General features: G+C 33.7%; 1 protein-coding gene across 10 annotated transcripts in view; it reads right to left on the bottom strand.

Moving 5' to 3' along the window:
• SLC9B1 (solute carrier family 9 member B1) overlaps positions 1-14,821 on the bottom strand; it is a 73,064-nt gene that overhangs the window by 35,279 nt on the left and 22,964 nt on the right. For all 10 annotated transcript variants that reach the window (XM_042935803.1, XM_042935804.1, XM_042935802.1 and 7 more), the window contains 2 exons: positions 14,511-14,649; positions 552-722 (listed from right to left, as the gene is read on the bottom strand). In XM_042935803.1, the coding sequence (XP_042791737.1) occupies positions 552-722; positions 14,511-14,649 (310 nt within the window). The remainder of the gene's footprint in view (positions 1-551; positions 723-14,510; positions 14,650-14,821) is intronic.

The raw sequence follows: 14,821 nt of genomic DNA, 5'->3' as shown, positions 1-14,821 counted from the left end.
TGATAGAAGTTCTTCCACTAATTTTCCTCTGTCCAAATGGAGAGTTATATAATAATGGTAATGAAGAAAGAGGATATAATACTGGTTAGGCAGATGACGCACCCATGAATACACATAGTGGAGATGCCCAAACAGCTTAAACCATAAAACTTTCTGGTGCCCTAGTCACTACAGTATTTGAATCTTATCATTGTATTTGAGTTAGGTTATCTACAGAAAAGTTCAGTCTTTTCCAAATGTTTCATTTTCTATAATATATTTAAAATTAATTTTAAAATGTCCTATTAAACAATAAAGCAACAGGAATCATATATTGAGTATATTTAAATTGTTTCAAAAATATTTCAGAAAAAATATCTGTGTGCTTGTATACAAAGAGAATAAATACTTCTATAAATGAACTATATCCACACGTATATAGTAAATATAAAAAGAAGCTATAAAGATCATATTACATTGAAATATTTCTATATTATATGTATTCTGACTAGAGTATGTTCATAATTTGCATACAGCAAAAACAAAGAAATAAGAGCTAACTGTACACTTACCAAGAAGAGGTGGAAGTTGAGGCACTGAAGGTACTCGAATGAGTTCCAAAAATTTACCCCCAATCATGGCACTATAAAAAATAATTAATAATCCAAATAAATTTCCACCAGGGAGAACTTCGGGGCCTGAGAATGACCAGGCTACACACCATAACATAAAAAGTGCAACTCCTGAAATATAAAAAAAGCATATATCTATATATCTACATAGACATAGATATATACATACAAAAGATGATTCTATTTTATCAAATATCATATTAATAGCCAGGCCTATATAATGATACATAACATAGACTAATGTTGCTTGCTAGTATGGTTGAAGAAATATCTGTTTAACATATATTCCAAAGTCCCTGTCAATTTATGGCACAAGTTTTTAACAAAGTATTAGTATTTTAAAAAATATTTTAAGGGGTTCCTGGGTGGCTGAGTCAGTAGAGCATCTTACTCTTGATTTTGGCTCAGATCATTATCCCAGGGTCATGGGATCAAGCCGTGCATCAGGCTCTACACTGAGCATGGAGCTTGCTTAAGGTTCTCTCTCTCTGTCTTTCTCTTTCTCTCTCTCTCCTTCTGGCCCTCTCCTGCTCACACATGCTCAGTCTCTCTCTCTTTCTAAAAATAAAAATTAAAAAAAAATTAGAAGTATATGTGAATCCTTTAAAGTGCTAAACATTTCTCACAATATATGACATTTAAAAAATTCCATGGCAATATGATGAGCTTTACTTCATTTTATATTTTAGAGTAGCCTTTGCATCATGAATAAAAAGATAATTGGTTGTGATAAGAATTCTCAAATTTATAGTAGATCAGAGTGGTAGAGTGCCAACTTTTTAAAACAGGACCAGAATAAATCTTTGTGCTGGAAGGATACTTCAGTTGATATTTGGCATAAATTATTAAAGGGATTTAATGGCTAGAAAAAAAGTGAACTTGGTCTTTGGGAGAATATAATGTATCTTAGGTTATATGTAGGAAGTACAGGTAAATAGTGTGAGAAGGATAAGTTAGTAGATATCTTCTTTCTGGCAACTAGATTCTCAGGAAAGGCCCTACTCACCAGGGAATCCATAAGTTTCTGCAAAGGACAAATGATTACACTGTAAATTGCCACCTGCATATTAAACATTTAACATATTTTACTATAAATCATAGTTCCTAATACTTAGAACAACTTAAGTGCATTTTTTAGCTGTGACCCCTTTTTGGCTCCATAAAACTGGCAGGATAGAAGAGGAGGATTTTGATAAACTCAAGGCAAAAAGTTAGAACTAAGATTCTTGTTCCTCTGCTCTGACTGTTGCCATCCACAAAACTGGAACACTTGAAAGACTAAACTCTTACTAAATGGACCAGAAGATACTATTCTACTGACAAAGGGAAAAGACAGGGCAGTTTGTTTGTCTTAGCTGGTCTCTAGTTGGCAAAATCACCTCTGGGAATTCATATATAAAATTAGGCCTCAACTACCTTAAGGCTAAGTCTCAAATTTACATGATTTGCTTGGTTTGGGAATCCCCAAATCCTAAATACAGCATAAAAAGTATCTTCCCATGGAACTAGGCCTTGAGCAATTAGTAGATTCTAGTTCAAAATATCCCCAATAGACACTCCTGATTCCAAACTGTATAAACCCCACTGAATCTGAATTTAAGATAAAAATTTATAAAATAAGAAGTAATTCCCAATGATTTGGACACAGGAAGCAAAATGATTAAATTATTCTAGGATTAAATTAAAATAGATACTTAGACATAATGTTGAGAAACCACAGACCACCAAAGACAAAAATAAGGTCGTAAAGATTCCAGAGAGAGAAAGATAATCATAAAAAAATAAACATTGGAGCAGATTCTCAATTCTCAATAGCAATAATGGAACGTGGACAATAATAAAGTCTTCAAAGTACAGAGATAAAATATTCAATGTTGAATTCTGTAGCCAGTTAAACTATCATTCAAACAAAAAACAAATTAAAGATATTGTCAAGTTAATATATATCTAAGAACATACTCCATTTTCACTGAAAACAAAAACTATTGAAAGATATGTTTTAGGAATAAGGACATAAGAACAAAAAGAAAGATGTACAAAGAAATTTGCAAACATGTAGGTTAGTCTAACCAATTTTAGAACACATTACTAATCAAAATGGCTAACCAGGGGATATAAAAGTAAGTGGGGAAGGGGTTGTCAATAATGATGACCTGAAGAGATAGGCAATTTATCTCAACAAAAAAATCCCTCCATGTAAAGCTATAAACAACAATAACAACAACAACAACAACAACAACAAACCAATAATTGTAGGATCCTGAAAACTGACTAATGACAGTTACCAAATTGAGAAGCATTTATTAAAAAAAAAAAAAGATGCTAGGGTTTTATGTAGGACTGGTTAAAGTCTGAGGCCTTCCTGCCTGGGACTGCTATCATTCCTCCCTCATTTCCCCACTTACTTCATTTAGGAAACACTGTAGTTTTACCATCATGGAGCTAGCTTAAAAACCAGCCACTTTGTTGTGAGGGGAGGTGGGATAGATATGGAGTGGAGGGAGAAAACCCATGACTTTGCTGGGTAGAAGTGGCAGATTGGTTTCAGAATAGGCAGAGGAAATATGCTGTGGTGCCAGTTTGAGGTTGCAGCTCAAGTTGAGGTGAGTGGCAGATATGGTAAAAATTTAACTGGGAAATGCTGGATATGACAGAATCACAGAAAGGTTGAGGTAAGTTCTCCACATATGCGTGGCTGATTGGATGTACGTGTATGCAACCACAGAGAAGACTCCTGAGAGTATGGCAAAAAGTAAAAACTGATGTGAGACTTGACTACCAGCAGCAATTCTGAATGCATTCTTCAACCCACTTATAGGATCACTTGGCAGAGGGTGGAAGCCTAACTGGCTTGAACACAATGTCTCCCCCAAATCATTAGGTGACTCTTAAGCTATGCAGACAAATTAGAAACCCCTAGGAAGATAGGCTAAAAACAAATAAACAAAAAGTAAGACACCAGGTGCTGCAAAACCATGGCACAGAATGATTCCACAGTTTAAGTACATGCAAATTACCCAAACAACAACAATGAAAACCTTAAAAAAATAAAACTGAATTCAAAGTTGCCATATGTGTAACTAAAATGTTTAATTTTCAGCCCAAACTTACCAGATATGGAAAGAAATGGGAAAATACAACCCACATTCAGGACAAAAAAGCAGTCAATAGAGACTGAGTGAATAAGTCCAGTTGCTAGATTTCCAAAGTTTTCAAAACAGCTATTATAAATATATTCAAATAATGAAAATAGGACAATGTGTCAATTAACAGGGAATATCAATAAAGAGATAAAATTTATTTGAAAATGAAAATCTGGAAATGAAATGTACAAGACTTGAAATGAAAAGTTGACTAGAGAGGCTCAACAGCATATTTGATCTTGTGAAAGAAAATATCAGTGAACTTGAATATAGATCAATAGATATTAATCAATCTGACAAGCAAGGAAAAAAAGAATAAAGAAAAATGAACAGAGCCTCAGGCACCTATAGGATACCACCAAGAGTACTAACATATGCATAAAAGAAGTCCCAGGAAGAGAAGAGAAAGACATAAAAGGGCAGAAAAATACTTGAAAATATAATGTCTGAAAACCTCTCAAAGTTAATAAAAAACATTAACTTATAGATTAAGAAGCCCAACAAATCCCAAATAGAATAAGCACAAAAGATCCACACCTAGAGACATCATCACCATCATCAAATTTCTGACAACAAAATACAAAAGAAAATCTTGGAAGTAGTAAGAAAATGACTCATTATGTACAGGGCAACAATAATGCAACTAACAGCAGCATTTTCATCAGAAAAAATAAAGGCCCAAAGGCAGTGGGGTGACATTTCAAAAATGTAGAAAAAAACCTGTCAATTAAGAATTCAATATCTAGTAAAACCATTCTTCAGGAGTGCCTGCATGGCTCAGTTGGTTAACTGTCTGACTCTTGATTTCAGCTCACAGTTGTGAGACTGAGCCCTGTGCTGGGCTCTGCATTGGGCATGGAGCCTGCTTGAGATCCTCTCTCTCTCTCTCTCTCTCTCTCTGTCTCTCTCTCTCTCTCACCCCCCCATTACCCCCAGCCCCTGTGTGTGCACTCTCTCTCTAAAAAACAAATAAACAAACACCTATTCTTCAAAGTAAAGTTGAAATAAAGACATTCTCAGACAGATGAAAATAGAAAAATTCACCCCTAATGAAATACTAAAGAAAATGCTTTAAGTTGAAAGGAAATGACACAAGATGGTAATTTGGACCAATAAGAAGCAATAAAGTATACTGGATATGGTAAATAAATACCTAAGTATAAAAGATTATAAATATATTCTCATTTCACCTCTTCATTTAAAAAAACTAAGATTATTAAGAGCAGTAAGAATAACAAAATATTGTTGAGTTTATGGCATATAGAGGTCTATTGGCTGAAAGCTGCTATATAACACAGGAATTAAGTGTTGGAGATGATTATTAGAATTCCCAGAGAAACCACTAAAACTAAAACCTCTAAAACACAGCTAAGAAGTCAATAGGGAAATTTAAATAGTGCTCTAACAATACTTCGTTAGCACAAAAGAAGCATGAACAGAAAAACAAAAGACATGACACTTATAGAAAACAAGGAACAAAACAGCAGGCATAAACACAACCATATCAGTATTTATGTTAAACTTGAATGGTTTAAATTCAAAAGGACTGTCATACTGGATTTTTTTTAAAAAAAACAAGATCCAACCATATGGTTTCTATAAGAAAGATACTTTGTATGAAACAGATAAGCTGAATATAAAAAGATGAAAAAGATATATCATGCAAATAGTAATCATGAATCAAAGAAGTAATCACAAGAGAAATATATCTTAATGAAAACAAAGCATTTCAGTATTAATGGGATGTGTTGTGCACAGACGGAAATGTATAAGCTTTAAAAAATATTAGAAAGAAAGGATTATCTAAAGTTAACAATAAAAACTTCCACCTTAACAACTTAGAAAAACATAAACAAATCAAACCAAAAGATAGTAGGATGTATGAAACAAAAAATAAGTGGAAAACAATTAAATAGAAAAGAGAAAAACATTAGAGAAAGTCAATAAAATAAAAAAATTGATTGTCTTTAGCTAGACTGACAAAGGAAAAAGAGAGAAGGTACAAATTACCAAAATCAGGAATTAAAGAGGAAACATTACTTTAGACCTTACAAAAATTAAAATGATGCTAAAGAAATATTATAAATAATTTCAAGCTAAAAAATTAGACAAAGAGATAAAATAGACAAATTCCTAGAAAGAATTTCTGGCAACCAGAAGGGGGGGTTGGCAAAATGGGTAAAGGGGGTCAAAAGTTACAAACTCCCAGTTATAAAATAAATAAGTTGTTGGATATAATGTACAGCTTGGTGACGATAGTTAAGGCTACTGCATTATATATTTGAAAGTTGCTAAGAGAGTAGAACTTAAAATTTTCATTACAAGAAAAAAAGGTTTCTATGTATGATGATGGATATTCACTAGACTTATTATGTTGATTTTGATCATTTTGCAATATACACAAATATAGAATCATTATATTGTGCACCTGAAACTAATATAAGGTTATATGTCTGTTATACCTCTATTAAAATTTCTTTTAAAAAGACAATTTCAGACAAATAAAAGCTAAAAAGAATGCTAGAAGACTTTTACTACAAAAACAAAACAAAACAACAACAACAACAAAAACTACAAGTTTTTTAGAGTGAAGGGAAAGAATTCCACATGGGAACCCAGAATGCCAAAAAGAAATGGAGAGAACCAAAGAATGTAAATATGTGGAGAAATATGAGAATTTTTTTAATGAACAAAAAGACTTTTGGCTTTTTTTAAAGCAAATGTAGCAGTAAAAAAAAAAAAATTATATATATATATATATATATATATATATATATATAAATGTAGAAGCAAAAATAAGAATGTAGAAGTAAAAATAAGTACAATTGCAGAAGTAAAATAAGAATGTAGAAGTAAAGAACATATATATAAATCTAGCACAGAGGGCAGAGGAGGAATAAATAAAGTCATACTGCTGCAAGACTCTTCTACATTATCTTGATGTGAGGGATGGTTACAGAGCTGTATACATTTGTCAAAATTCATTGAGCTGCACATTTAAGCCTTAAGTTAACATTGTGGTATGTTAACTATATTATAATTCAATAAGGCACAGTCAATAACAAAAAAAAGTTTATAAGATGATGGAGAGGTTTGGGGGAAAAAAACAGGGCAAGTGTTAACACACAAAAATTGGCAATTATGAACAAAACTGCTATAAACACCTATGTGCAGGTTTTTGTGTGTATAAATTTTCACCTTATTTTGGTAAATACTGCCAAGGAGCATGGTTGCTGGAGCATACGGTAAGAGTATGTTTAGTTTTGTAAGAAACTGTGGAACTGCTATCCAAAGTGTCTGTACTATTGGCATTCTTACTAGCAATAAATGAGAGTTCCTGTTGCTTTACATCCTCACCAGCATTTGGTGTCAGTGTTTTGGAATTTGGGCATTTTAATAGGTATATAGTGGTTTCTTATTGTTGCTTTAATTTGCAATTTTCTAAAGACATATGATGCTGAGAATATTTTCATATGCTTATTCGTCATCTTCTTTGGTGAGGTGTCAAAGTCTTTTGCCCATTTTAAAATCAGAGTCTTTCTTCCATTGCATTGCCTTTTCTCCTTTATCAAAGATCAATTGACTGTCTTTATGTGGGTCTATTTCTGGGCCCTCTATTCTGTTCCATTAGTATATGTGTCTGGTCTTGCACCAACATCACACACTCTTGTTTATTGTAGGTTTATAGTAAATCTTGTAATGTTTATTTATTTTTGACAGAGAGAGACAGAGAGAGAGAGACAGAAAGAATGAGGGGGGAGGGGCAGAGACAAAGGGAGACACAGAATCTGAAGTAGGCTCCAGGCTCTGAGATGTCAGCACAGAGCCTGATGCAGGGCTTGAACTCACAGGACCATGAGATCATGACCTGGGCCGAAGTCGGATGCTCAACCGACTGAGCCACCCAGGTGCCCCTATAGTAAATTTTGTACTTGGGTAGTATTAGCTCTCCAACTTTTAACTCAGTCTTTTGCCTCTCTATATAAACTTCAGAATGAGTTTATTGGTATTCACAAAGTAACTTGCTGGGATTTTGACTGGGGTTGTGTTGAATCTATGGATCAAGTTGGGAATGATGTTTCTTTGTCAAGTTGAGGAAGTTTCCCTCAATTCATAAATTGCTGAGAGTTTTTATTATGATGGATGTTGGATTTTATCAAATGTTTATGCTACATCTATTGTTATTATCATGTGATTTTTTCTTCTTTAGCCCACTGGTGTTATGGATTACAAGAATTTGTTTTCAAATATAAGTCAACCTTGCATATCTAGAGTAAATTCCACATGGTTGTGATGTATAGTTCTTTTTATACATTGCTAAGTTTTATTTACTAACATTTTGTTGAGAATTTTTGCTTCTGTGTTTATCAGAGATATTGGTCTGTATTTTTCTTTCCTTGTAATGTCTTTGCTTTCAGTATGAGGCTAATGCTGACCTCATAGAATGAGTTGGGAACTATCCCTTTGCTTCTATCTTCAGGAAGGACAGTATAGAGAATTGGTATAATTTCTTCCTTAAATGTTTGATAAGATTCACCAGTGAAGCCATCTAGGTCTGGTGCTTTTTGTTATGGGAGGTGATTAAGTATTGACTCAGTTTATTTAATGGATATGCCTATTCAGATTGTCTATGTCTTCTTGTGAGTATTTTGGCATATTGTGTTTTTCAAGGAATTTCTTCTTGGCTATCAAATTTGTGGGCAAAAACTTGTTCACAGTATTCCTTTACTATCTTTTTAATGGGATCTGTAGTGATGTCTCCTCTTTCATTTCTGATATTATTGATTTGTGTCTTTTTTTTTTTAATTAGCCTAGCTAGAGGCTTACTGATTTTACTGATCTTATCAAAGAACCAGCTTTTGATTTCATTGATTTTTCTCTCTCGTTTTCAGTTTCAATGATATCTGCTCTGATTTTTGTTATGTCTTTTCTTCTGCTTACTTTGGGTTTAATTTGCTCCTTTTTCAGGTTTCCTAATGTGTAAGTTTAGAAGATTGATTTAAGATCTTTATTCTTTTCTAAAATATTCATTCAATGTTATAAATTATCCTCTAATTTCACTACTTTCACTGCATCTCACAAATTTTGATAAGCTGTATTTTCATTTTTATTGAGTTCCAAACATTTAAAAATACTACTTGAGGTTCTTTCTTTGGCCCATGTGTTATTTAGAAGTATATTGTTTAATCTCCAAGTATTTTAGGATTTTCCAGCTACTTTTCTTTTGAATTGTAGTTTAAATCATTTGTGGTCTGAGGGCATCCATTGTGTGATTTTTATTCTTGTATGTTTATTAAAGTGTTTTTGTATGTGTATGACAGAATGTGGTCTATCTTAGTGAATGTTCCATGTCATCTTGAGAATAATGCGTGTTATGCTATTATTAGATGAAGTAGTCTATAATTGTTCATTACATCCTGTTGATTGATGATATTGTTGAGTTCATGTCCTTATTAATTTTCTGCCTGCTGGATCTGTCCATTTCTGAGAGATTGTTTAAGTTTCTAACTATATTTGTGGATTCATATATTTCTTCTTGCAGTTCTTCCAGTTTTTGCTTCATGTTAACTCCATGACACATGTCAACATGTCTGTTGTCAGACACATATACATTAAGGATTATCATATGATCTTGGGAACTGACCCCTTTATCATTATGTAATACCCTTCTTTATCTCTGATAATATTACTTACTCTGAAGCCTGCTGTCTGAAATTAATATTTCATCTTTCTTTTGATTAGTGTTTACATGGTATACCTTCTCCATCCCTTTATGTCTAATTTATGTGTGCCTTTATATTTAAAGGTGGCTTCTTATAGTTCTTGGTCTTTTGATACACTCTGACAATCCGTCTTTTACTGGTGTATTTAGACCATTCACATTTAAAGCTATTATTAATATACTTAGATTAATATCCACCATGTTTGTACTGTTTGCTATTTATTGCCCCTGCACTTTGTTTCTATTTTTGTCTTCCCTACTTTTTTTCCCTTTTGTGGCATTAACTAACCATTTTATTTTATTAAAAAAAATTTTTTTTAAACGTTTATTTATTTTTGAGACAGAGAGAGACAAAGCACGAATAGGGGAGGGTCAGAGAGAGAGAGGGAGACACAGAATCGGAAACAGGCTCCAGGCTCTGAGCTGTCAGCACAGAGCCCGACGCGGGCTTGAACTCACGAACTGCGAGATCATGACCTGAGCCGAAGTCAGACGCTTAACCGACTGAGCCACCCCGGCGCCCCCAACCATTTTATTATATACTTCTATTTTCTTTCCTTTATTAGTATATCAGTTATATTTATTTTTTTCATTTTCTTTTTAGTGGTTGCCCTAGAGTTTGCCACTAATCCAACTCCACTTTCAAATAATACTGTACCACTTCATGGATAGTGCAAGTACCTCATAAAAACACAATATTCCTGATTCCTTCCTCCTGTTCTTGTATCATTGCTTTCATTCATTTCACTTATACATTAGCTATCATTAGTGAATATATTTTTGCTATTACTGTGAACTGGTATCTGTTCAATAATTTAAGAATATTAAAAACATTTTTGTTTTACCTTCACTTATTCCTTCTCTGATGCCCTTCCTTCTTTATGTAGATCTGGGTTCCTGACCTATATCATTTTCTTCTGTCTGAATTTCTTTTAACATTTTGCAAGGCAGGTTTACTGACTCAATTTTTGTTGGTCTAAGAAAGTCTTTATTTATCCTTTACTTTTGATTATGATTTTTTAGGATACAGAATTAGAGTCTGGTGTGTTCTTGTTGGTTTTTGTATTAACACTTTAAATACTTCATTTCACTCTCTTTTTGCTTGCATTGTTTCTGAGGGTAAGTCAGACATAATTTTTATCTTTTCTCCTCAATAAGTAAGGTGCTGTCTTCCCCTCTGGCTTCTTCAATATTTTTTTAATCTTTGATTTTCTGTAGTTTGAATATGATATACTTAGGTGTGGTTTGTGTGTGTGTGTATGTGTGTGTGTGTGTATGGTATTTATCCTGCTTGGAATTCTCTGGCTTCCTGGATCTGTGGTTTTCTATCTGAAATTAATTTGGGGGAAATTGTCAATCACTTGCTTCAAATATTTCTTCTGCTGCTTTTTCTCTTCTCCTTTTGCTATTCCCATTTCTTTTTGTAGTTGTCCCACAGTTCTTGTATTTTCTTTTTTTCAATATTTTTCTCCTCTTTACTTTTCAGTTTTTGAAGTTCCTATTGACATATCCACAAGCTCAGAGATTCTTTCTTCAGCTATGTACAGTCTAGTAATGAATCCATCAAAGCCAGCATTTCCATTAGGGTTTTTAATTTCTAGCATTTCTTTTTGGTTCTTAGAACTTCTATCTCTCTGCTTACATTACCTGTCTGTTCTTACACGTTTACCTTTCATTGGAGCCCTGAGTATTTTAGTCATAGTTGTTTTAAAATCATAGTCTGATAGTTCCAACATCCCTGTAATATCTGGGTCTAGTTCTGATGCTTTGTCTCTTCATGTTGTGTGGGGTTTTTTTTTTTTTGTCCTATTTTTGCTTAAAAGTGAATATGATGTCCTAGGTAAAAAGGCCTTTAGTAATATAGTGGTAAGTTGTGAGGGGAGGAAAAGAGTTCTTTAGAATTCTTAACCAGTCTTTAGTGAGCCTGTGCTTCTGGGCTGTGAACCTCACAAGTGCCTCTCAGGTTTTTTTTCCCTACCCCATTAGGTTATATAGGATGGCTAGTGGAGGTTATATTAGAGGGGGCAGGAGTTGGTTCTCTTTTCCCAGATCAATTTGGCTCTGATAAAATCCTCATAAGTTAGGTTCTGACAAAACAGTTTCTTTTGAGGGACAATATAAGAAGAACAGAAAACTGTTATACTGCACATGATTACTTTCCCCCTCCCCTTGCCAGATGGCTCCTGGAGGTAAAACTCATGAAAGTGTGTCTCCCACACCATGACTGGCCTCCCTCAGACTTATCCACACTGAGTTTCTAGCCAATTTGTCAATAACAATATTGGTTTTCCTATCCTAGCACTGGTTCCTGCTGAGGTTTCTACTCTGATAAGCTATGATTCTCTGTATCCACATTCCTGTTTCCAATTTTAGGGACAGTTATTTGCCCTGTGACCTTACTTCTTTGATAGAGCTAAGAACAGTTGTCAATTTTTAAGTTTGCTTAGCTTTTTATACGTTGGTAAGATGGAGTGATGATGGTGGACCAGAAACTGGAAGTGTCTAGGATATTACTTTTCAGCTCTAAACTTTCAAGACTGCTTCCTTCAAAAAACTGATGATAAGATTTTAATGGAGAAATTCTGGCCCTCAGATTATTTGAAAATCATAGCTGGATGTATAATCAAGCTTTTCTTTCATTTATTTAAAGGCAAAACAACTTCATAAAAATAGTTATAAAGTAGCTATTATTGAAAATAAGGTATCTTTATTGAAAGTAAACCTAAAAGAAACAAAAATGGAGTAATAACCTAAAACCTAAACTATTTCCATACAATATCCATTTCTTTGGAACTAGGCAAGCTACCACCTGAGCAGAAGACATAAACTTGATTAAAAGTGATGAGACTGATTTTTGCATGTGGTTGAGAGTTTAGACTTCTTACTTAATTTAACTTATATACACTATGGGATTGGTGAATTAAATATGATTTGTAGAGAAACTGTAGCTCCATCTCTATTATCTAGAATATATGCTATTATCTAAAATATTATCTAGAATATATATGTTTTAAGAGTTTCTTTAGTGAATGTTAGGGTGAGAGAGAGAGAGAGAGTGAGAGAGAGGGAGACAGTGAGAAAGAGACACACACACACATAAGACACAGACAGATAGACATGGAGACAGAGAGACAGAGACAGAGAGACAGGAAAAGAGAATATAAGAATATACATTCCCCAAGATAGAAACATGGAGGAAGATCATTTTCCTATAGTTTACTCTAAATTTGAAAACTCAAAAATTAAAGAAAACAAAGGGGAAAACTGGTTATAGATCTAAGTATGTACGTTTGCAGTCTCAATACTGGTATTTATAAAACTCCTAAGTTAGTTCCTGAGCAAACTGCAGTCCTCAATCTCAATGGAAAATCTTTGGTGACCAATACGTTTTCCACTCTTCACTGCCCCTGACCCTACTCCTAACAAGTGCTGTATAGACACTGCTCATGATATAAGGTATAAGGCCATGGGAATGTGTATGTAAGATCTATGTGTAGAAATTATATTTACAAAGGAGTCCAATCACTTATACTATCAGATGTTCAAATTTAGATTCAGAACCTTAAAAATACTGATGTTAATCTCAAACTTTAGCCTGTACTACAAAGCTATAATCATCAAGACAATATGGTATTGGCACAAAAACAGACACATACACCAATGGAACAGAATAGAGAACCTAGAATTGGACCCACAAATGTATGGCCAACTAATCTTTGACAAAGCTGGAATGAGTATACAATGGAAAAAAGTCTCTCTAGCAAAGGGTGCTAGGAGAACTGGATAGCAACATGCAAAAGAATGAAACTGGACCACTTTCTTACACCATACACAAAAATAAACTCAAAATGGATGAAAGACCTAAATGTGAAACAGGAAACCATCAAAATCCTAGAAGAGAAAACAGGCAACAACCTCTTTGACTTCAGCTGCAGCAATTTCTTACTCAACACATCCCCAAAAGTAAGGGAATTAAAAGCAAAAATGAACTATTGGGACCTCATCAAGATAAAAACCTTCTGCACAGCAAAGGAAATAATCAACAAAACTAAAAGACAACCAACAGAATGGAAGAAGATACTTGCAAATGACATAGCAGATAAAGGGTTAGTATGCAAAATCTATAAAGAACTTACCAACCTCAACACCCGAAAAACAAATAATCCAGTGAAGATATAGGTAGAAGACATGAATAGACACTTCTCCAAAGAAGACATCTAGGTGGCTAACAGACACATGAAAAGATGCTCAACATTGCTATGTTACATAAACTTTTTATAATTCTTATATCATATAAAAATTATATGATAATGAGATGCTTTGAAATTTTAATGGGAAAGAAAGTTTTATACACTTCTTTACAAGGCAGTAGTTGTTTTAAAATTGGGGTCCTAATTTTATTAAGAACCTTAATATTGCTAGGAGTATAATATTCCTTCCAGCTGAATTAAAATTAAATATCAAAAGTATGTTTTAAATAAAAATCTTTAATCAATGCTGTTTCTAATCCTCAAGATTTAACATAAAAAGTCATGAAAAACATTAAAATATATACCTGTTAAGCAATTATTACTATTTTTTGACAGAGTTAAGGAAATATTTCCTCTTTGTCCACATATTGTTTGTAATAGAGCTGAAGTATACAGCCAATTTGATCTGGTTTATATGGATTAAGCAGTGGCTTTGTTGGTTTGTGTTTTAATGTTTATCAAATATACCTCTCATTTTCTCTCCACTTACATTTCTTTTTTTTATTTATTTTATTTTATTTTATTTTTTTTTTAATTTTTTTTTTTCAACGTTTTTAATTTATTTTTTTTGGGACAGAGAGAGACAGAGCATGAACGGGGGAGGGGCAGAGAGAGAGGGAGACACAGAATCGGAAACAGGCTCCAGGCTCCAAGCCATCAGCCCAGAGCCTGACGCGGGGCTCGAACTCACGGACCGCGAGATCGTGACCTGGCTGAAGTCGGACGCTTAACCGACTGCGCCACCCAGGCGCCCCTCTCCACTTACATTTCTTATTTCACATACCGTTTGTAATAACTTTATTCAAATTTCCTTGTGGAAGACAAGAATACTTCTTTTCCTTCTGTGGTTTTGTTTCCTCTGTTTGTGACAAGACACTTTCCTTAGTTTCTTCATGTTCACGAATACTACTATCTTTGAGGATCTGAAGTAAAACAAGGAAATCTTTTAAGACATATACTTTCCATACTATTTTATGAATGTACAAAACCACCGAATCTCATAATTAAGTTCATATTATTACTGTCATCATGGAGAGTTACACATATAAAAGAATATTCATGCATTATGTCATTAGGTATTTGGGGATGTCACAG

Source organism: Panthera leo, chromosome B1 (genome assembly GCF_018350215.1).
Source record: "Panthera leo isolate Ple1 chromosome B1, P.leo_Ple1_pat1.1, whole genome shotgun sequence".
In the NCBI taxonomy this organism is placed as follows: domain Eukaryota; kingdom Metazoa; phylum Chordata; class Mammalia; order Carnivora; family Felidae; genus Panthera; species Panthera leo.
This window is presented reverse-complemented; position numbering and strand designations above follow the sequence as displayed.